Source organism: Dryobates pubescens, chromosome 38 (genome assembly GCF_014839835.1).
Source record: "Dryobates pubescens isolate bDryPub1 chromosome 38, bDryPub1.pri, whole genome shotgun sequence".
In the NCBI taxonomy this organism is placed as follows: Eukaryota; Metazoa; Chordata; class Aves; order Piciformes; family Picidae; genus Dryobates; species Dryobates pubescens.
This window is the reverse complement of record NC_071649.1, coordinates 2439420-2461835: the sequence shown is the minus strand read 5'-3', so window position 1 is coordinate 2461835 and position 22416 is coordinate 2439420. Positions and strand designations below refer to the sequence as shown.

Here is a 22416-nt window from a genome sequence, read left to right as displayed (position 1 = left end):
TCAGATACCTTGAGTGATCAAACCCAAGTTTTCAGGCATGTCCTCTCTTCTGAATCATAGACAGGTAGCTGAAAGTTCCCTGGTGGAAGGAAAGCAATCATAGAATCAACAAGGTTGGAAAAGACCTCAGAGATCGTCAAGTCCAAGCTATCACCTAACACTTCCTGACTAGCTAAACCATGGCTCCAAGTGCCACATCCAATCCTTTTTTGAGCACCTCCAGGGACTCCACCACCTCCCTGGGCAGCACATTCCAATGGCCAATTACTCTTTCTGGGAAAAAACTTTCTCCTCACCTTCAGCCTAAACTTCCCCTGGTGCAGCTTGAGACTGTGTCCTCTTGTTCTGGTGCTGGTTGCCTGGGAGAAGAGACCAACCCCCACCTGGCTACCACCTCCCTTCAGGTAGTTGTAGAGAGCAAGAAGGTCTCCCCTGAGCCTCCTCTTCTCTAGGCTAAACAATCTTCCAAGAAACAGGGGAGTTCAAGTTAAATAAGTACCTGAATTCTTCTGGTATGCTTTAGTATGTGCTTTAGAAGCAAGACCAGGCAGCCTGTTTGCTTGTGTTCTGAGTACATCCAGACTGGTTTTTTTTGGTCCATATTCTCTTTTCAAGCATCCTTTAAAGCCTATTCTTCTCTCTAGTTCTGAAGAGTGGTTTTTTGAAGGTGAGCCTGTCAAGGATAGTGAAATATCAACCATGTAAGTTGTTTCCTAAGGAGAGGAACAATGAGAGAAATGTGGGAAAGGTGAAGTACTTGGAATTAAGTTGTGAAGAAAGATTATGGGTATATGAGAAGGAGACAGGTGATAACCACATGAATATTCACCTTCTTTCCTGGCTGCCTTCACCAGTGGCAAAACCTTTCCTGTTCTGTACACATTACAGAATTGCAGAATATATTTGGTTGGAAGAGACCTTCAAGGTCATCCAGTCCGAGCTTTGACCCAGCACTGCAAGGTAACAAACAACTAAACTATGTTCCTAAGCACCAGGTCCATGCACAGATTAAACATCTCCAGGGATGGTGACTCCACCATTGCCTTGGGCAGACCATGCCAATGTTTAATAACCTTTTATACCCATAGAATGGTTTGGGTTGGAAGGAACCTCCAAAGTTCATCCAGTCCAACCCCCCTGCAGTCAGCAGGGACATCCTCCACTAGATCAGGTTGCCCAGAGTCCTGTCCAGTCTCACCTTGAATATGTCCGGGGATGGGAACTCAACCACCTCCCTGGGCAACCTGTTCCAGTGTTCCACCACCCTCATGGTGCAGAACTTCTTCCTACTATCCAATCTGAATCTCCTCTAGTTTCAAACCATTGCCCCTTGTCCTATGCCCACAGGCTTTTGCAAATAGCCCTTCTGCAGACTTCATGTAGAAAATACATGAGGAAGGGAAAACAATGCTGTTGAAAGTAAGAACTTGCTCATCTGAAGCTGTCCTCAGATGAGTTTGTCTGGCAGGAGCTGCTGCTGCTCCTCTTTTTATGTGTTGCAGCCAGTAAACTCAGGCTCTGGCTGAGCCTCCCAGGATCCCTCCTGCCAGTGCTTCTTGTAGCCCCCTTTCAGGTACTGGCAGGCACCTATTAGGTCTCCCTGGAGGTTTCTCTCCTTCAGGCTAAATATACATGCCTAAAATCTTCTCCAATACTAGATTGCCAAGTACTTTGGAGAAGTTGTGGTACACTTAAACCTGAAGGGTCCAAAATTTGCTTTCTCTGGACATCAAATAAATGCTGCATTCCTGGGCTAATGATGCATTATTGGAGAGAGGATTGCAGGTTCAGCATCAAAGGAACATTCCCACTGGGCAGCTGATGGGCTGCTCTGAACCATGGAAGCCTGTGGAGTAGGGTCAGGTCTTCCTGCACTGTCGGTGGCTGCTTCAGGATGAGCAGCAGCCCCTCTGGGTTGTCTGCCCTCTGAGATCACCCCTGCTTTTCCATCACTTTCTGCAGCATAGCTCCTGGAGAGCTCTGTCTTGCAGCAGTGACAAAGCAAGCCTGGGTTGTATTGACATTGGTCTACTTCTGTCCAGTTCAGGAGTGAATAGTGCTGAACACATAACAAAAAGGCAGCATGAAAGCCTTTTTATCTACACAAAATACACATCCATCTCGCTGACTTCTCTGCCCTCTTCTTATTTATTGTTTTCCCAGGGAAGGCAGAGCACGCTTACAGCTCCTTGGACTCCCCTGCCCAGTCATGCAGTTTTAACTCCACAAATAACTCTCTTGGGGGAGGATTAATCCAGCGCTGGATTAGCTTTCTAAAATTGTTAATCAGACCTGGTCCCCGGGGGACCTTCCCGCTGAACTTGCCACTTACTTTCTATTTGCTGGGGCGGGGTGAGCCGAGTGCAGGAAGCCGACGAGGTTTGACAAGGAGCTGTTGCTAATGTAAGGTCCTGGGCAGAGGGACCTGGGTGCCTCTGCTCCTGCTGCGCCTGCCTGCCAGCATCCCCTGTGTCCCACCTGGGTGGCTGCCCTCCCTTTGCTGTGTGTTTTGCCTGGCAGAAATGCCACGGGAAAATGTGTCTGTGAGGGGAGAGAGGGGGATCTGTGCCAGCTCCAGGAGATTCCTACAGATGCTGTCTTTTGTCCAGGGAGAAGAAACACCTCCTTGGTTCTGCTAAATCACAGAACTGTCAGGGTTGGAAGGGACCTCAAGAATCAGCCAGCTCCAACCCCCCTGCCATGGGCAGGGACACCTCACATTACAGCAGATTGCTCACAGCCACAGCCAGCCTGGCTGCAAAAACCTCCAGGCAGGAGGCTTCCACCACCTCCCTGGGCAACCTGTGCCAGTCTCTCATCACCCTCCTGGGGAGCAACTTCTTCCTGACATCCAATCTGAATCTACCCACTTCTAGTTTTGCTTCATTTCCCCCAGTCCTATCACTCCCTGACACACTCAAAAGTCCCTCCCCAGCTTTCCTCAACTGTGTGTGGTGTTCCTTTGGTTAGTTTTTACTCATTAGCTTCATTACTTGGGTTATTCACGTTTGAATTTTTACCTCTCTTGTGTGGAAGGAGGAATGAGCTGTCCTAGCTGCTGTTTTCATATCCACCCTGAACTGTGAGCCACAGAACTCCTGTTAGCCTGCATTATTTCCCGCCCTCCCCACTCCTCCTGTTTGTAGAGTAAGAAGAGAGTTTATTTCTTGAGAGATGTACTCTGATAGCTGTGAGTTATTTGAAGTACTCTTAAAAACCCTTGTATGGAAAGTGCCACTTGCAAAACAAGATCACAAACCCCCAAAAGTTCTATTGAGAACTTATTTAGTACATGAATTAAATCCTATTTTCCACACACTGTACATAGGTAGAAGGGGAAAATGCTGAGCAGCTTGGACTAGTGGAAGGTGTCCCTGCTCATGGCAGGGGCTTTGGAACTAGATGATCTTTAAGGTCCCTTCCAACCCCAAACCATTCTATGAATCTATTTGTTACTGCTGAGTTAACCCCTCAGAGCCAAGCAGGTAAGTTGTGTGTCTCTGCATTTTCTGCATTAAATTTAGCATTCTTTGATCTCCATCCTTAGTATGTTTTACTGTGATTCAGACCACTGTGCATAGCACAGCTGAAATGCAGGAGTGTAGTGTGTGGGGGGAGTGATAACAATATGTCATAGAATTTGTCCTTCAATGGGCTAATCTCTCATAGTTCTGAAAAGCCATACCTATGTAAGAAAGATCTCCACCACTCATCTTTTATCTTTTATCATCAATTATAGGCCTGTCAGCCTGACCTCAGTGCCAGGCAAGATTATGGAACAGGTCATCTTGAGTGCAGTCACCCAGCACCTACAGGATGGCCAAGGGATCAGGCCCAGCCAGCATGGATTTAGGGCAGGTCCTGCCTCACCAACCTGATCTCCTCCTATGATCAGGTGACTGCCTGGTGGATGTGGGGCAGGCTGTGGATGTAGTCTACCTGGACTTCAGCAAGGCTTTTGACACTGTCCCCCACAGCAGTCCTGGCCAAGCTTTCAGCCCATGGCTTGGACAGCAGCACTCTGAGCTTGATTAGGAACTGGCTGGAGGGCTGAGCCTAGAGAGTGGTGGTGAATGGTGCCACATCCAGCTGGCAGCCAGGCACTAGTGGTGTGCCCCAAGGATCAGTGCTGGGCCCCATGCTCTTTAACATCTTTATTGATGATCTGGATGAGGGCATTGAGTCCAGCATCAGTAAATTTGCTGACGACACCAAGCTGGGGGCAGGAGTTGATAATGCTGGAGGGTAGAGAGGCTCTGCAGAGGGACCTCGACAGGCTGGGCAGATGGGCAGAGTCCAAGGGCATGAGATTGAACACACCCAAGTGCCAGGTTCTGCACATTGGCCACAGCAACCCCATGCAGAGCTACAGGCTGGGGTCAGAGTGGCTGGAGAGCAGCCAGGCAGAGAGGGACCTGGGGGTGCTGGTTGATGGTAGGCTGAACATGAGCCTGCAGTGTGTCCAGGCAGCCAGAGGGCCAATGGCATCCTGGCCTGCATCAGGAAGAGTGTGGCCAGCAGGATCAGGGAGATGATTCTGCCCCTGTACACTGGTTAGGCCACACCTTGAGTCCTGTGTCCAGTTCTGGGCCCCTCAGTTTAGGAAAGATGTTGACTTGCTGGAGCGTGTCCAGAGAAGGGCAACAAAGCTGGGGAGGGGTTTGGAACACAAGCCCTGTGAGGAGAGGCTGAGGGAGCTGGGGTTGCATAGCCTGGAGAAGAGGAGGCTCAGGGGTGACCTTCTTGCTCTCTACAGCTCCCTGAAGGGAGGTTGTAGACAGGCAGAGGTTGGTCTCTTCTCCCAGGCAGCCAGCACCAGAACAAGAGGACACAGTCTCAAGCTGCACCAGGGGAGGTTTAGGCTGGAGGTTAGGAAGAAGTTCTACACAGAGAGTAATTGCCCGTTGGAATGGGCTGCCCAGGGAGTTGGTGGAGTCACCATCATTGGAGGTGTTTAGGAGGAGACTTGCTAGGGTGCTTGGTTGCATGGTTTAGTTGATTAGGTGGTGTTGGGTGATAGGTTGGACACGATGATCTTAAAGGTCTCTTCCAACCTGGTTTATTCTATTGTATCTGGTAGGGATGTTTTGATTGTGGGAGGTGGGTTTTTTCCCCTTCAAATATAAAATAGTGTGTTGCTGAGCAAGGAAGTTGCTTAAACCTCCTCCAGGTTACAGCTGCATGCATGCAGTGGGGAGAATAATGGGAAGTTACCTTTCTTTTCCTCAGCCCCCCTCCTCCACTCCACGCTCCCCTGCCTGCACATGCATCCTGTCGCCTTCAGATTCTGCCTTGAAAATACACATTATGAAAACGAGCTGCAAAGTTGCTCTTATGTGTCAGTGCTGCTCAGATCCCACTGGGAGAGAAAAAGGAATTGCAGTTGAGAAAACTCCATAACCAGACCCTTTAGCTGCATCTGTATCCTTTTCACTACCTGACTGCTGCTGGCATAACAAAAAGCAGTGGAAATTGGTTTTAGTTCTTCATTCATATAATGAAAATTGCTTGCTTTGTTGGAAGCCTTTCACACCAGGGATTGTGCCTGCCTTATTTGGCTGGGCAGTGGCTAACATCCTGCACACCACTGGAATAAATAGCAGGTAATTTGTGATTGCCAGCGCTGTAGCTCACACAATTTTCTTTGGAGGTCATAGTTTTGTGAAGACAGCTAAACATCTGTTTTAGCCTGGAAACACAGGAAAAAAAGCTGCTTTGTGCCTGGCATTGTCACATAGAATGACACTTAATTATCTTTTGGATCCTGCATCAGATTCATAGGATTATAAACTGGGGGGGTAGGGAGGGAAGTCATCACAGCAAGAAACTTGTGGTGCTTTTACAGCATTCAGATCACACTGCTATCAGTTTTTGAGTTAGTCTTCTACTGGTGGGAGAAGTGGGTCTACCTGAGTTTGTGTTACAGTATCACAGTATAACTAAGGTTGGAAGAGACCCCAGGGATCATCAAGTCCAACCTGTCCCAAAAGACCTCACAACTAGACCATGGCACCAAGTGCCACGTCCAATCTCCCCTTGAACACCTCCAGGGATGGTGACTCCACCACCTCCCTGGGCAGCACATTCCAATGACGAACGACTCGCTCAGTGAAGAACTTTTTCCTCACCTCGAATCTAAACCTCCCCTGGCACAGCTTGAGACTGTGTCCCCTTGTTCTGGTGCTGGTTGCCTGAGAGTGCTGGTGTTTCCATAGCTCAATTTGATAAACTTACTGTCAGCTTTAGATTCTTCTTTCTTAAACCATTTGCCTTCTTTACCAAGCCAACTTGGTAAAGCAAACGGAGGGTTAATGCCCACGTTTCTGTGTGAGAGTGGAAACTTCTGGAGATCTTGCTGTGTGATGTGGTTTTGCTTTTGTGGTCATGGCCAGTGGCCATGAATCAATGTTGTTCTTCCATCATTTGTTGTGAGCTTTGCAGTTAGCAAAACTCCTGTGGAGTTTACCTGCCCCTTGCCTCCCATGGTGAGAGGTGACAATGCTCCCAGTTGCCTCTCTCTCTTCCCAGTCAAAAGAAAGTCTTTGGCCATGCTTTAGTTGAGTTCTGTGCTTCTGTTTTTCTTAGGGCTACCCTACAGATGATTTGTTTTTCTTTAAAGTACATAATGTGCAAAATACATGAGGAAGGGAAAACAATGCTGTTGAAAGTAAGAACTTGCTCATCTGAAGCTGTCCTCAGATGAGTTTGTCTGGCAGGAGCTGCTGCTGCTCCTCTTTTTATGTGTTGCAGCCAGTAAACTCAGGCTCTGGCTGAGCCTCCCAGGATCCCTCCTGCCAGTGCTTCTTATAGCCCCCTTTCAGGTACTGGCAGGCACCTATTAGGCCTCCCTGGAGCCTTAGAATAGAATAAACCAGGTTGGAAGAGGCCTTCAAGATCATCGTGTCCAACCTATAAACTAAACCATGGCACCAAGAACCCTATCAAGTCTCCTCCTGAACACCTCCAATGGTGATGACTCCACCAATTCACCAGGCAGCCCATTCTAATGGGCAATCACTCTCTCTGTGTAGAACTTCTTCCTAACCTCCAGCCTAAACCTCCCCTGGTGCAGCTTGAGACTATGTCCTCTTGTTCTGGTGCTGGCTGCCTGGGAGAAGAGACCAACCTCTGCCTGTCTACAACCTCCCTTCACGTAGTTGTAGAGAGCAATAAGGTCACCCCTGAGCCTCCTCTTCTCCAGGCTAAGCAACCCCAGCTCCCTCAGTCTCTCCTCATAATAAAGATGTTGAGTTGCTGGAAGGTGTCCAGAGAAGGGCAACAAAGCTGGAGAGGAGTCTGGAGCACAGCCCTGGGAGGAGAGGCTGAGGGAGCCTTATTAGGTTAGTTATTTAGATAGTAGGTTGGACTTGATGATCTCCGAGGTCTTTTCTAACCTCTCCTCACAGGGCTGTCTAAATATACACTCCTAAAATCTTCTCCAATACTAGATTTCCAAGTACTTTGGAGAAGTTGTGGTACACTTAAACCTGAAGGGTCCAAAATTTGCTTTCTCTGGACATCAAATAAATGCTGCATTCCTGGGCTAATGATGCATTATTGGAAAGAGGATTGCATGTTCAACATCAAAGGAACATTCCCACTAGGAAGCTGATGGGCTGCTCTGAACCATGGAAGTCTGTGGAGCCGGGTCAGGACTTCCTGCACTGTTGGTTGCTGCTTCAGGATGAGCAGAAGCCGGTAAACTCAGGCTCTGGCTGAGGCTTCCAGGGTCCCTCTTGCCAGGGATGCAGTACTGTGCTAGGGAACGTAGGGAGAAGTCACCAGGCTGATAATGACTGAGGAGTGTTGTGCTGAGGCAGTGGGAAACACTGTCCTGTTGAGTGTGGGAGCAGAAAGGTGCCAAGGTCTCAGCTTCATTTGACTGTTGAGGTGGATTAACAGCTCATTGCTGCCAGCCCGTCTTGCTGCTTCTCCCTGCTGTGTTGTGCCACCTCTGGGGAGCTTTTGACTTGAATGTGGTAAAACCCAAGTGACTGAAAATCCTTTTTTTTGCTGGCTAGTTGAGTCAGTGCTTTGCACAGCACGGGGAGTGCTCATGTGAGGTGCAGATGGGGGGGAATGTGAGATATCAGGGGGGAAAGTGACCATACCTTTGCATCCGCTAAGGTTTTACAGGGGGAAGGACAGCCTAACATGAATGTCTGGTTATTCTTTATGACCACCAAGCCAGTTGCATGCTTTCACCGTGCTTATTCCTGCTCCCTCTAGTATCTACCAAATGTAGGCAGTGCCACTGTGCTTCTTAGTCACATTGTTTAGTCTTTCAAGGCACTTCCTGCAATCCAGTTTTATTTATAGACCATCCATTGTCCTATTTACTGCCTTACTGTGGTAGTGTGGGGGCCTGCTGGCCTCACAACTGCCATTGCTGGACTGGTAATGTCCATAAACTGCTTTTCTAGCATGTGTTGAGAACCCCATGCAGAATGTAGCAGAGCTTGTGAGTGTGGAGGACCGAGTCCTTTCAGAGCAGGGGGCACGCAAGACAAAACGAAGGCCACATACATGAAGGCTGGACAAACTTCCACTTGTACACAGCATGGGGCAATGGTACACAATTTCTTGATCAAGAGGTGGTGTCATGGTTTTGGTTAGGCTGATCTGAGGTTGGAGAAGGGTTGTTAGAGACTGGGTTAGTTGAAGCAGCAACTGGAAGTAGTCAGAACCTTTTTTCTCCTTCGTCTGTCTGTGGTCTTTGGATGTCTGGTATGTTCTGTCGGCTCATCTCCTGTCACAGTTCTTTCAGAGGGTGCATGTGCAAGCATGTGTCTGTGCCTCCACCACTTCCTTCTCTTTTCTGCTGAGCAGAAGTGGGACTGCACCTCTGAGGGTTTCTACAGCTTCACTCATTTTGTGATGTGCTTTGGGTCTTGGCAGAGCACGCAGGAAACGCCGTGGTCGGCGCACAGCAAAGCACAGGGAAATCCCAATCTGCAGAAGGTGCAGGGGTTGCTGTGTCTGAGCACCGCAGAGCTTTTCCACTTCAGTGGTGGTCTTGCTACTGCTAAGCTGGGAGGGGGGTGCTGGCTGTGTTTGAAAGTTCAGAAAGCCACTACACCCACTTGAGAAACGTTTGTTGTCGCTGTGAGGTTACAAACTTTGACGAGCTGGAAGAGACAGAACTTATGTTCTGCAAAAGCAGAGGATTTGGTTCTTCCCCTTTCCCTTCCTTCCCCAAAATCCACAGCCTGTGCTGTTTGACACAAGATCCTATTGATATTCATATTCTTGCAGGGTGATGATGTTTTGTGCAGCCCATTCTATCAGTGTTGCTGTATACCCTGTCCTTGTTTATTGATGTGTCATAAAGAAGTATTTCTGTATGAGTATCTCTGGCTCTGTTAGGTGAGGATATGTGTGTGTGTGTGTATGCCTATGTGGAAACTGCTGTGTGTTCTGCCTTCTTCCTGACATCCTGGTTGCTATAGTGCAGTGATCTATTTGTGAACACCCAGAAGATCATTGCTATAGTTAAAAGAAACAGTATTTCCTGGCCATAACTTCCTGGGCAATCTCTCCTCCCGGAGCGCCAGCTTTAACCGATTCGGTCACCTTCCCGTGGACTCCAGGAGTGACACTGTAACAGGAGCTTCCTCTACTTTGTCTCTTTTGTATTTTTATTTATTTTATTTTGTGTTTTTTTTTTCTCCCTTCCCTCCCCCCCCCTCCCCCCCTAGCATATTTAATAATATTTAAAAATAGTTTCTCCATGTAAATCTAAAGCATGCCTATTATTCACCGTACGGCTCGCTGCTTCAGCCATCTTTCTACCCGGCTGTCGAGCTGTGCAGCGTGTCGTGGTGGTGTGTCCTGTCTTTGCTTCTGTCCTGTGTGCCATGCTCTGGAATCCGTGCCATGCTTCTCCTCTGGCACATGCCTCCACCACGTATATTTTCACCCACCTGCCCAGCCAGGCAAAATGCAGGAGGTGAAGCAGCCGTGCTGGAGCTCTGTCTGAACTGCTGTATTTTTAGTTATTTATTTAATATGCCTTTTTCTTTTTTTTTTTTTTTCCCTTTCCCCTTCCCTTCTCCCTGCAGGTGTGAATGAGGGAGGCTCTCTGCAGCATTTAGTGTCCAGCTGTACTGGCTCCGAGGAGCAGCAGCGTCGCAATGCCCCCTCCTGCTGACATAGTGAAGGTGGCGATCGAATGGCCAGGTGCCTTCCCCAAGTTGATGGAAATAGATCAAGTAAGTGCCCCTGTGCCTGTGCTCGGCCAGCCCTGGCCAGAACTTTTTCTCTGTGTGTGTGTCTCTTTCTCTCTCCACACTGATGTTTGGTTAGATGCTCACGTATGTCTCTGTGGGTGCACGTGTGGTAGAAGGTGGTTTGGTTTTTTTTCTGTGAGGGTTGTAACTCTTTTCTCTCTGCTGAGGGGTTTGGGTGTGCTTAGCTGGGTTCTTTTGATTTGCCTTTTTTGGGGTTTTTATTTGTTAAACAGCTGCTGAAATCAGGCATTTTACTGCCTCTGTGACCCACTTAACACTTTAGTGCCTTAGTTTGTTCAACTGTAAAATTGTGGTGCTGTTGTTACCTCTGGGAGGTGGGGGGAAGTCTTCGGGTTTTTAGTCAGCGCTTTGCATGTGGAGTAGGATCTGACTGAATGGCTGCAGCAAGCGCAGATTTGGGAACTTAAGTAGTGGTGCACTGTGAGCAGGAGGATCTTGGCTGGTCCATGTCAGGGGCTGTCCTGTTTAGCTGGTGATTAGTAATGCAGTGGCCCCGTGGACTGACTTGAGGCAGTGTACATAAGCTTGCAAAGTCAAAATCATGAATTACAGACTTTGTAGGAAACTGGGGAGGGGCAGCTTGGGGGTGGGGTGGGGAGCAATAAGCCAAATGAAGTTGTCCAAGTGCTGTGCTTTATGTTCTGGATTTCTCTGGGATTATTTTTAGTGGCACATGTATTAATATTAAGAGCAACCTCTTTAATATTTAACAGCTTTACACATCCCGTTTGGAAATCATCCAGCACGTTACCTGGTCGGAATAATTATTATTCCCGTAAATAGCATTCAGAGTGAAGGAAAGCATTTCATCATGTGCTGTAGACCCCAGTGTCTCCAGGGACCCAAGTGCCTTATAAAGTTCTGCTGGAGAGCAGAGAATTTTGAATTTGTGATGAAAATGTTTTGCCGTGAAACGAGATCCGAATTTCTCCAGGCGGTGCGATCGGTTTCACTTCAGGTTAACCCTTCTGTGCCATCTGCCTGGAGGATTGCTCTGTGGACTTTGAAGAAGCCTGGTGCTGGAGGATGGCTGGAATAACAGCTCTACCATTCTTAGGCGGTCTGAAAGCCCCTCTTAGGGGAAAGGGGAGTTCCCAAGTGCTTAGCGCTTTGGAGTTTGCTTTCCAGCCCTGCCGAGCTTCTCCATTTTCATTTGCTGAGGTTTTCCAGTCAGCGTATATCTACAGGTACAAAGCTCTTGCCTTCTGGAGTGAAGAATGTTTTATTTCATTATTTATTTAATTTTTTAATTCCCCTTCTTATATAACAAATGGTAGATGCTGTGCACACTGTGTTCAGGAAAAGCTGTGTGTTAGTCATGACGAGCAACAGCTTTTTTGCTACCAACTACAGTGGGGACAAAAATGAACAAATATTATGCAGTCTCTTACCAAGCAACAGTAAAACAACACCAAAGTGATTGTTTTTAATTGGCAAAACATCTTAAAGTAACACTCAAAGAAAACCCCTGATCCCTTATCTGAAATACTAACTTACTTTCCTGGAAACTTGCTTTAACCTTTTATTATATAAGATTTGGAGGGGGCAAGAAAAGATCAGTGCTGACTTGGGGCCACGAGGATGAGCAGAGGGCTGGAGCTGCTCTGCTGTGAGGACAGACTGAGGGAGTTGGGGTTGTTCAGTCTGGAGAAGATCAGGCTCTGAAGAGACCTAATTGTGGCCTTGCAGTATCTGAAGGGGGCTACAAGAAAGCTGGGGAGGGACTTTTGAGGGTGTCAGGAAGTGATAGGACTGGGGGAGATGGAGCAAAACTAGAAATGGGTAGATTGAGATTGGATGTGAGGAAGAAGTTCTTCCCCATGAGGGTGGTGAGAGACTGGCACAGGTTGCCCAGGGAGGTGGTGGCAGCCTCATCCCTGGAGGTTTTTGCAGCCAGGCTGGCTGTGGCTGTGAGCAAGATGCTGTAGTGTGAGGTGTCCCTGGCCATGGCAGGGGGGTTGGAACTGGCTGATCCTTGAGGTCTCTTCCAACCCTAAGCATTCTATGATTCTGTGTTGGGTGCCTGCTCAGTTGTCTGCAAGCTTCCTCATTCCACTTTATGGGGAGGAGGAATAAGAGAGGAATAAAGTTGAAAGGGAGAAGGCTATTTGTAGCCTGCTCCTGATGGAGGGGAAAATGGAGGAATGAAGTTTGAGAATCTCTTCCCTCATCTTTCTGACATTGGAAAGACAGATGTGGTGCCAAGAAATGAAGGTGGGAAAGGAACATCCTTTCTGAATACTGATACACAAACTCACACAGTTGCCCTTTTCAGAGATGGGAGCAATGTGGGAATGAGCCCTGAAAACATCCATGGTGAGACATGCTTCTAAACCCACAGCTCTGCCTTTGCTTCACTTAATGGTAACTTTCCCCCAATCTGTTTCCTTTTAAATATTGATTTAGTTGAAGAGCTGTAGTGGAGGAGATGATTCATACCTCAGATGGCTAGCTGTTGGAAATGATAAAGGGTAGAAGGGAGAAGGAAGGCAGAAAAGAGAAATTCCTTGCCCATTGATAAGACATTGCAGCCCGTGCCTGTCTCCCATGTGGGGTCTGCTCTTTTGTGCACCTTTTGACATATATTCAGAAAATGTGAGAAACTTTGTCTTACTGCCTGTGTCCTGCTCTTGTCCCTTACCAGCAAGGCAAAACCAGCATTTAAAAGAGCAGCACAGTATTACTAATTCAGAAAAGAACAACCAAAAATCCCTTCCCTGTAGCATGACAGAAGTTCCTTATCTTTCAGGGTAGGGAGGGTGTTCCAAATGTTGAATCACAAATTCCATATAAGAAATCAAAGGGGGGAGAATAATCTGTGTTTTCTTTTTCTCTTTTTTTCTGTGTTAATGTAGATTGCATTTTCTATGTGCTTGATAACATTTATGTATGTTCAGTTGCACAGTATCCCAGCTCACCTGCTGTGTATATGCAGATTTTGCTTAGCAATGAAGAGAGTAATAAATTTTCATAATGAGGAGAGCCTCAGTGATTGGCAGTGGTGTACTGGAAGGTGTTGGGACTGAAAAGAGCTCCTGGGTGTTTGCTTCCACCAGATGTTATTAAACTTTGCATTAAAAACCTCCCCTTCCCTTGCATGGTTTCTGACAACCTGGGCTTTGTGAGGCACAGAGCATTTCCTGCTTGATCTTTCCCACTAAACCTGGGTTCAGTTTTACTTCTAATCATACAAAATTAATCTGAGTTAGAAAGGGACTCTTTGCCTGCACAATTAATACATAATTAAATGTGTTTCAGAGCCAGGCTCTGTGCCTAACCTTTCTTCTCTTTCATTGCAACATACTATTTGATGTCAGACTTTTACAGCTGGCTTGGTTTTTGTTGTTGGGTTTTGTTGTTTGTTTTTTGTCCCCTTCCTGGAAAGTTGCTTTAAACAAGAAGGGCAAACCTGCATATTATTTACTGCTCTCTTTTACCAGATGGGGACTAATTAAATTGCAGTGAACCTAGAAACTGGCTGCTGCCTGCATGCATCAAAACTGATTTTAAAGCATGTGCAAGCTAATGAACTTTTCTGCTTTATCCTTGAGAGATGGAGTTGGCTGAATTCAGTTCCCAGAATATTTGTTTGGTGGTGTTCTTTTTCCTTCCATTTGAATTTCCTTTGCATTTCCATCACTTAACTCAATTATAATTCTCAGATAGAACATCCAGACTGTGTCCCCCTGGCATAAATCCCTACTGGCAATATTAGTGCTGTGGTCAAAATTAATTTTTGATGAAAAGATGTTGTTATGACTGGGTGTAAGGGATGGTTTTCCCTCTTTGAAGTCTCCCTGTCACGTAAGAGGGGGCAATGGAAATGGGCTGATGTCTGAATTTGCACCTGGGACCTTTTTTGTGAACTTTTTTTTAGGGTTGCAGTCTGGGGACAAAATTAGTTGTAGGCTCTCAGCTGCCTTTTATCTTCTCCCAGTCTCCTGGCTCTTTATTCTGGAAGATGTTGAAAGCAGAGCTGCACAGGCTCTGTACAGGTGAACCAGGGTGCTGGCTACTCTATCCTATCCTTATTCATTCCAGAAATAGCCATTATTTTTCTAAAGAGGATATTAAGTTTTGTGTGTGCAGATGGACATTTGGATGCTTTAATTTGTGCCTGTTATGTATCATTCTTTTTCAGCTGTTGGGTTGGGGATTTTTAAAGGTACAAATGATTTTAGGTCAGCCAGTGCTGGTTTTAGGTTAGCTGAATACTTTGTTCTGGTGAACAATTTTACGCTTTCTGCTTCAGGGGAAGCAGTGATGAGGACAGGCACAAGATGGTGAGATGCTGGCACAGGTTGCCCAGGAAGGTGGTGGAAGCCTTCTCCCTGGAGGTTTTGAAGGCCAGGCTGGATGTGGCTGTGAGCAAGCTGCTGTAGTGTGAGGTGTCCCTGGGCCATGGCAGGGGGGCTGGAACTGGCTGATCCTTGAGGTCCCTTCCAGCCCTGACAATTCTGTGATTCTATGGGTGTTTGGGAAGAATAGCTGATAGGGACAATCTTTTTAGCAGGGTCTATTGTGACAGGACAAGGGGCAATGGTTTAAAACTGAAAGAGGGGAGATTTAGCCTACATAGAAGGAAGAAGTTTATTTTTTTATGATGAGGGTGGTGAAATGTTGGCACAGGTTGCCCAGAGAAAGAGCAGATGCCTCATCCCTGGAAACATTCAAGGTTAGGTTGGATCGGGCTCTGCGCAGCCTGCTCTGGTTGAAGATGTTCCTGCTTGCTGCGGGAGGGTTGAACGACCTGACCACTAAAGGTCCTCTCCCAACCCAAACCATTCTGTGATTCTAGCTCATCACATTCAAATCCACTTTTGTGTGTTAACACAAGTTGCACTAAACCCAGATTTCTCTAAGCTGGAGGCTGGCCTTCCTCACCATTTGAGGTAAACACTGTGACTATGGAAAGGAACAGTTTGCAATTAAACTCCACCATATGATCTCTTCCTCCAGGTTTACTTTTGTCTATGAGATCATTAAATATAGATGAAATTTGCAGATGTGACTCTTGAGATTGGGGGGTTGGCAGGGGGGAAGGAGAAAAAGCTGTGTTTAAGTACCACAGTGGGCAAAACTTACAGGAGTACTCAACTTCATCTTAATGTGGTGCAGTGCAGCACATGGGAGGAACCATGGGTTGCTTTACACTAATTCCCTCTCTCTAAGACTTGGTTTTAGTCAGCAAATTCATCTTTTAAGAGTGTCTTTCAAGTTGTCTCTCCCTTCTGCCACTGTGTGCTATAAATGTCATTTTAATTGCCCTTTTTTTTCCTTCAGAGAAGTCATTGTACTTTGCTGCATATTAAAAGGAAAGCAGTAAGATTTACTTTTTTTTTAAAGGGATCTTTCAAATCATTTTGAGTTTCAGACCTAAATCTGGACCCTTGGGGGATTTTAATTGATTTAGTGCAGTGTTTCTCAAACTGTGGTGAGAAATGTAGTTCAAAAGGGATTGTAAAGTGCTTAATTAGAGGAAAGAAAGTGCCACGTCGCTTCTGCCATGTGTGTGGACTAAGAATAGCTGTAGTCTCTGCAAGTGCTGTCACAAGTAATAGCAATATACCACCACAGTCCTGGCATCTCCAGACTCAGTGTGTGCAACATTAGTGAGCACTAGCATCAAACAAGGGGTGAAGAAGAAAGGGATATTGATGTCTTTCTCTGCTCTGAAGTGTCACTTCCTGTGCTTAATTCTGGCTCCAGACTCTACCTCTGTCAAAACCAAGGGGTTTAGTGCTGAGGGGGGATGAGGGAAGAGAAAGGCTCTTATCTCCTTCCCCCAAACCTGGAGCTATTGCTGCTTCTTGTGGTGTGAAGATTTTGAAGATTTCAAGTGTTCTTGCACATCATGAGTTCAAAGTAGCTGGGGGAAATGTCAGTGCTTTCCATGGCTGACAGGATCTCAGTTTCTTGAGGACAGAAGACCAGGAAGCAGCTTGCAGAGGGGGGAAAAAACCCAATCTTATGTGGCCTTGTGCAAGTGGTCAGCTAGGTCCTGCACTTGGGTCACACCAACCCCATGGTCAGCTACAGACTTAAGGGTGTGTGGTTGGGTCACCCAGGGTAGTTCACACAGGAATGCATCCAGGTGGGTTTGGAAAGTCTCCAGATCGGGAGACTCCACAACCTCTCTGGGCAGCCTGCACCAGGGCTCTGTCACCCTCACTGTAGAGAAGTTTCTCCTCATTGTTGAAGAGAAACCTTCTATGTTCAAGCCTGCACCTGCTGATCCTTGTCTTATTACTGTGTACCACTGAAAAGAGCTTGGCCCCCTCCACTTGCCCCCATCTCTCAGGTATTGATAGACATTGATCAGATCCCCTCTCAGTCTTCTCAAGACTAAACTGTTCCAGGGCTCTCAGTCTCTCTTCATAGGGGAGATGCTCAAGTCCCCTAATGATCTTTGTGGCTCCCTCTTGGACTCTCTCCAGCAGGTCCCTGTCTGTCTTGAACTGAGGAGCCCAAAACTGGACACAGTATTTCGTATTATCATGTGTTATGTTTTATTAGTCTGATTTGCCCAAAGCCATGTTCCTACTGGCTAGCTGGAGTCTTTCAGGGGCTGTCAAGTGGTGCATGGCTAGGACCTGATCACTGAGAAATACAGGAAATCTTTGTCTTCTGCTGCTGAATGCAGAGGCAGCAGCAAAGCTTGCTAGAGAGAAGAGGCAGTAGCTCTGGAGAGAGGTTGGAAATTATAAGATGAATGGGGGAGGGCTGGAAAGAAAGAAAAGTGTTTAGGGAGTTATCATTTAATGGCTGCTGTTTGTGCTTTCTACTTGGTGCTGCCTTCTGTGGTAGGAAACATTAGTTAAATGCAGTGGACAGTTAAGTTTTTATTGACTTCTTTGTAATAGAAGTGGAAAAGAGAACCAGGATACACTTGAGGGCCTGCAGAAATAGGATCCCCGCTGCTATGTAACTTACAAACGGTAAGGAAATGATATTTCAGGAGAGAGGTGAAACAGCTTATGAATTCTCTCCTTTTTTCCCCCCCTTTCTTTTTCTGGCTTTAATTTTGTTATTCCCACAGTGCTAGCCAGAACCTCCCCACTGGATCCTAGACCTTGCTGCCTGCATCCAATGGTATTCTCAGCACGAGCAATGTGTTTGTAAGACAAATTTTTCCTAAGAAACAGAACTCTGATCTCTTTCAGAATGAATTCTTCCATATGTAAAGGAAATCTGTAATGATGAGTTACACACTAATGAATTAATTACAAGGTACTTCATTCACATTCTGGCCAGCTGGAGTATCCAGGCACACTTTATGATTCAATTTAATTCCCTCTATTAGAACTCCAAGACTAGTCCAAAGGAGAGGAATACTCTCTTGTGTGAAGAGCCACATCTTAAAGCCCTGCTTTGTATTTTTAGATGTGTTGCAAATGAGTTGCATGCAGACATGCTGCAGTCTGCAACTGTGGGTCCCTAGGTGTTGTGTAACTCTGCAGTGCTCTTGACTGAAGAGGGTTTGGTGTCTCTGTGAGACACCTGAGGAAACAGGGAGTGTTGGGATCTGTTAGGACACTGGATGTAGAGTAAAGAATTGCTGTCAAACTCAGTTTTGGCTTCTGTAGTGATGTTATGTTTCGTTAAATCCTTGTACAGTCACGGGCATCCTAAACGTGGTCTGTGGGACAGTGCTTAGCTCTGGTGAAATGCAGACTGAGGAGGGAAGGGAGCAGCTGAGAGTGAAGGGGAAGAGGACGTGAGCACCTGTGTTTCCTCAGTGCTTGTGTACTCTGCAGAACCCCTCCTGCTATATTTATACTGAAGTGTTTCTACTGGCACATTTTAAACCACCACCTTAAGGGCTGTGAACTGAGCCAACAAAAGCTCCCTCCCATCGGCAGGCTGCACTTGGAGAGGGTTTTGTCTGTCGGCTCTGGGGTACTAATATTTCCTGCCTGGGCTTGTGTTGCTGCATTGACAGAGCTTTGTGGTGTTGAACTTGCCTTGTCTGGGTTTTCTGGTCTCTGCAGTGTTGGTGTCCCCTTCCTTCAGTTGTTTGCTCCCCTAAGTTAAAGAAATCCTCCTCAGCATCTTCTACAAACACCTAATTACCATGTCTGGTCTGATTGATAATCTGTTGTAGTCAATGGAGAGAGTCAGTTGCCAAAGGGATTCAGAGGAGACTAAGGAGGCTCAAACGAAAGCTCTCCAGTACCTCTCCTTAACAGGGGCAGACCTTGCCTCTTAGATCATGAGAAACCAGTGGCAAAGTACTGAATTAAGGACTCAAGTGTCCTGGCATCTGGTGTTTGCCACCAGACAGGCTTGCTTCTGTTTTTGGGGCCCCTGGAGTATGACAGTAACAGATGAGGCCTCTGCTGATGGTGAAAAGAGGTGTTTTTCTCTCTTTTAATAGCCATAAAGATGACTTGTGCACTGCAAGATTTCTTGGTAGAATGCTGGCATTAATTATAGACAGACCGGTGTATTTCCTGGCTTGGGAGTCTGCCTTTTGACAGATGCACAGAGCAGCAACAGAACCTTGTTTCTTTTTTTTGCTCTCTCTTGTTAAAGCTGAGTGTTTTCCACTAACAGATGTGCTGCATCTGCTGTTTTTCTGTGCTGGGCTTAATGACGGCAAGGGTTAAGGGTCTTCTTGCTGCTTCTGTGATTAAAGGTGTCAGCCAAGGGAAGTGATAACCCAATCATTGACCAGAACAAACCCCAACTTGGAAAGGGAAAGGCTGTGATCTTCAGACTTGGCCTAAAAGAAACCTATCTCCAGTTCCCTGGTCTATAGCACAGTCACAGTATGTCTGAACTCCATGTGTAGCACAGGTTTCCATCCAGTTTTGTGCTCCTGTTCTCTGTACAGTTTGTACCTGCACACTTGCCGTTTGATTTGGTGGGGGAGGCACTTTGTAGGCTGTCAGGTAATGATACAGGACTGGGGGGAATGGAACAAAACTAGAAATGGGGGATGCAGATTGGAGGTTAGGAAGAAGTTCTTGCCCATGAGGGTGGTGAGAGACTGGCACAGGTTGCCCAGGGAGGTGGTGGCAGCCTCATCCCTGGAGGTTTTTGCAGCCAGGCTGGATGTGGCTGTGAGCAAGCTGCTGGAGTGTGAGGTGTCCCTGGCCATGGCAGGGGGGTTGGAACTGGCTGATTCTTGAGGTCCCTTCCAACCCTAACAATTGTATGATTCTATGATTTAGAAGTGGTTTAGACCCAGACTGGGGTACTGGCAGCTTGACCTGGACCTATGGCATGGGCAGCAGCACTGTAATCAATGTTCTTAGCTTTCTTTTGCTCATCTCATGATTTCCCTGGAACGCAACAGTGACCTGGACTCACCCAGCCTACATTCTTGCATTCCTATGTTTAGTGCTTCCTGGTAACTGGTTACCTCTATGTGGAACCCAAGGCGTAGGCATGAAAGGATGACACTGGTGAGAAAATTGGTGGTGGGAAATCTCAGTCTGTATTTTGCAAGTTACTGCTGAGGTGCTACAAAAGATGCACAAGTAGCAAGAACAGGTACTCAAGACTGAGTTCAAGGCCTGTGTGCATCGTAGCACACACAACCTGGAGACATGACCTGAGATGCATAGAGCTGAGCACAGAAGTGGCAACCCGGAATTGATGCATGGTGATGTCATTAGGGCTACACTTAGCCAGCACCTCAGACCCTTGTGCTAACCACTCAATGCAGATAAAGCTTCACTGGGTGTGTAAATTCACATCAGCTGTGGGGCTGTGCCTGTGCTTGGTGTCAATGGCAGGGTTCTGCCCAAGTGTGCAGTCACAAAGCCACAACATCCTGGTATCATTTCCCACTGCATGTCAGATGTCAATTTAATACCTACCCTAGAAAACTGCTTCTGTACTAACCAATATGTTCAGTGCAGATGGCTGTAATGTGTTACCAAAAGGGCTGTCTCCTACAGGGAGCATAAGATTTACTGTCATCTGTGTTTCATGCATTACCCTCCCCCTCTGCTCTGCCCTGCTGGGACCACACTGTGGTACTGTGTCCAGTTTGGGGCAGTTCAAGAGAGACAGAGACCTGCTGGAGAGAGTCCAGCAGAGGCTATGAGGATGATTTGGGGGGAATGAAAATCTCTCCTATGAGGAAAGACCGAGAGTCCTGCAGCTGTTTAGTCTGGAGAAGAGATAGCTGGGAGAGTATCTGATGAATGTCTATCAATATCTGAGGGGTGGGTGTCAGGATGAAGGTGCCAGGCTCTTTCTGGTGGTGCCCAGTGACAGGACGAGGAGTACTGGGTACAAGCTGGAACACAGGAGATTCCACCTCAACACATGGAGACACTTCTGTATGGAGAGGGTGATGGGCAGCCTGCTCCAGGGCTCCAGAGAGGTTGTGCAGTCTCCTCTGGAGACTTTCCAAACCTGCTTGGATGCATTCCTGTGTGACCTGCCCTGAGTGATCCTGCTTTGGCAGAGGGGCTGGACTCGAAGGTCCCTGCCAACCTCTATTATTCTGTGATTAAAGCTACAGCTTCATTTTCTTAGAGCTTAAACTGAGCATCTCAGAATGTGTGAAAGCACACTTCATTTTTCCTAGGGCAGGGGAGGGCACAGGGGCAAACCCTTGAAACCAAAAGGCACTAACACAAGAAATTACTCATTTTGATGAAGGAAAAAACATCGAAATGTTTTTTGACTGTCCGATTGCAAGGAATGCTTTGAAGTATGTTGACCAATAAGGTGACTCAGACTTTTCAGGGAGGTAAATGCAAGCAGGGATGTAACGTAGATTTCCACAAGTGTACTTTTAGGGGTCTGAAAATGGCAAAACCAAGTCAATTCTCTTTGACACTGGGCAGATATTTCAGGCCAGGCTAAAGGAAATGTGTCCTTGAGTGGCCTGCCAAGTGGACCTACTCTGCAGAGAATGGAAAGAGGTTTATACCTCATATTAAATGAGTAAATAAAATCTCTTAGCTCACTTTTGTTTGTCTTCTAGCATTGCTGCATTCCCATGTACATACAGTAAATGTTGGGGTCCTGTCACCCTTACCTAAGCATAGCTACATCTCTTGCAGCCTCCAGTGGCAGGGCTGCCAAGGGATTCTGGAGGCAGCTGCAGCTGGCAAGGAAGGGGACACAGGATCTACTCACTTGCCTGCCTGGTGGTCCTGGAGCAAGTGTAAGGGTTTTGTTGGTGTGGAGGCCTGGCCAGGAATGCATAGAGTGGCAGGAGACCCTGCCTGCTTGTGCCTTCCTGCAGTCCATGGGGACCAGACCTTGCCAGAGCTGTTGTGCAGAGGCAGTCGTGGCAGCCCTCACCTCCTTTCAGCAGCATCCCATCTGCTGCTGTGGCTGCCTGGGCTGGTGACAATTCATCTGCTTGGTAGGGAAGGGGAAGGAATTTTGTCTGGGGACTTGTATGTAGGGGGAGTGCAGCCCAAGGGAGGATTAGGAGCTTATTAAGATTGCAGTGATATTTGGTTTACATTTATTAATTTCTAGAGTGCTATCAGATGACTAATTGCAAACTCTGGATCCCAGAAGAGCTCCACTTTGTTGTTTTTCTTCCATCCTCATGCTGACAATTGAGTTGCACCAAGTCCCTGCAGTGCTGTAGCAGTAGTGCCACAGGAGGACAAAGCAGTGCTGGGAAGGGCTGGATGGGTTAACAATTTTTATTACTGAAGATCTGGTTTGGTTTTCTTTTCTCTTCTTTTTTTATTTCAACTGGCCCATAAAGATTGCAGTTGTTTTGTTGGCTGGTTTTGTTCCAGTTCTTAATTTCAAATGTCATGCTGTCAGTGGTGAAGATTCCAGAGTGCAGGTATAATGAGGAGCAGCTGAGGGAACTGTGGTTGTTTAGCCTGAAGGAGACTCAAGGGAGACCTTATCACTCTCTACAAACCTGAAAGGAGGTTGTAGCAAGGTGGGAGTTGGTCTCTTCTCCCAGGTAAAAAGCAAGAAATGGTCTTGAATTGCACAAAGGGAGGCTTAGGTTGGACACTAAGAAAAAAAATGTTCACCAAAAGTGTTGTCAAGCCCTGGAGCAGGCTGCCCAGGGAAGTGATGGGGTCACCATCCCTGCAGGGATTGAACATAAATGTAGACGTGCTGCTGATGGACACATTTTAGTGGTGGGCTTGGCAGTGCTGGGCTCATGTTTGGACTTGATGATTTTAAAGATCTTTTCCAACCTAAATGATTCTATGATCTA

General features: G+C 46.9%; 1 protein-coding gene across 3 annotated transcripts in view; it reads left to right on the top strand.

The window, feature by feature from the left end:
• The window catches only part of ELMO1 (engulfment and cell motility 1), a 372993-nt gene that overhangs the window by 53289 nt on the left and 297288 nt on the right, over positions 1-22416 (top strand). Inside the window, exons 1-2 of one of the 3 annotated variants that reach the window (XM_054177077.1) lie at positions 9582-9600; positions 10062-10211. In XM_054177077.1, the coding sequence (XP_054033052.1) occupies positions 10134-10211 (78 nt within the window). In that variant the 5' untranslated portion in view covers positions 9582-9600; positions 10062-10133. Of the gene's footprint in view, positions 1-9581; positions 9601-9934; positions 9950-10061; positions 10212-22416 lie in introns of those variants that run through there. The other 2 variants (XM_054177078.1, XM_054177076.1) reach the window with 2 other exon arrangements.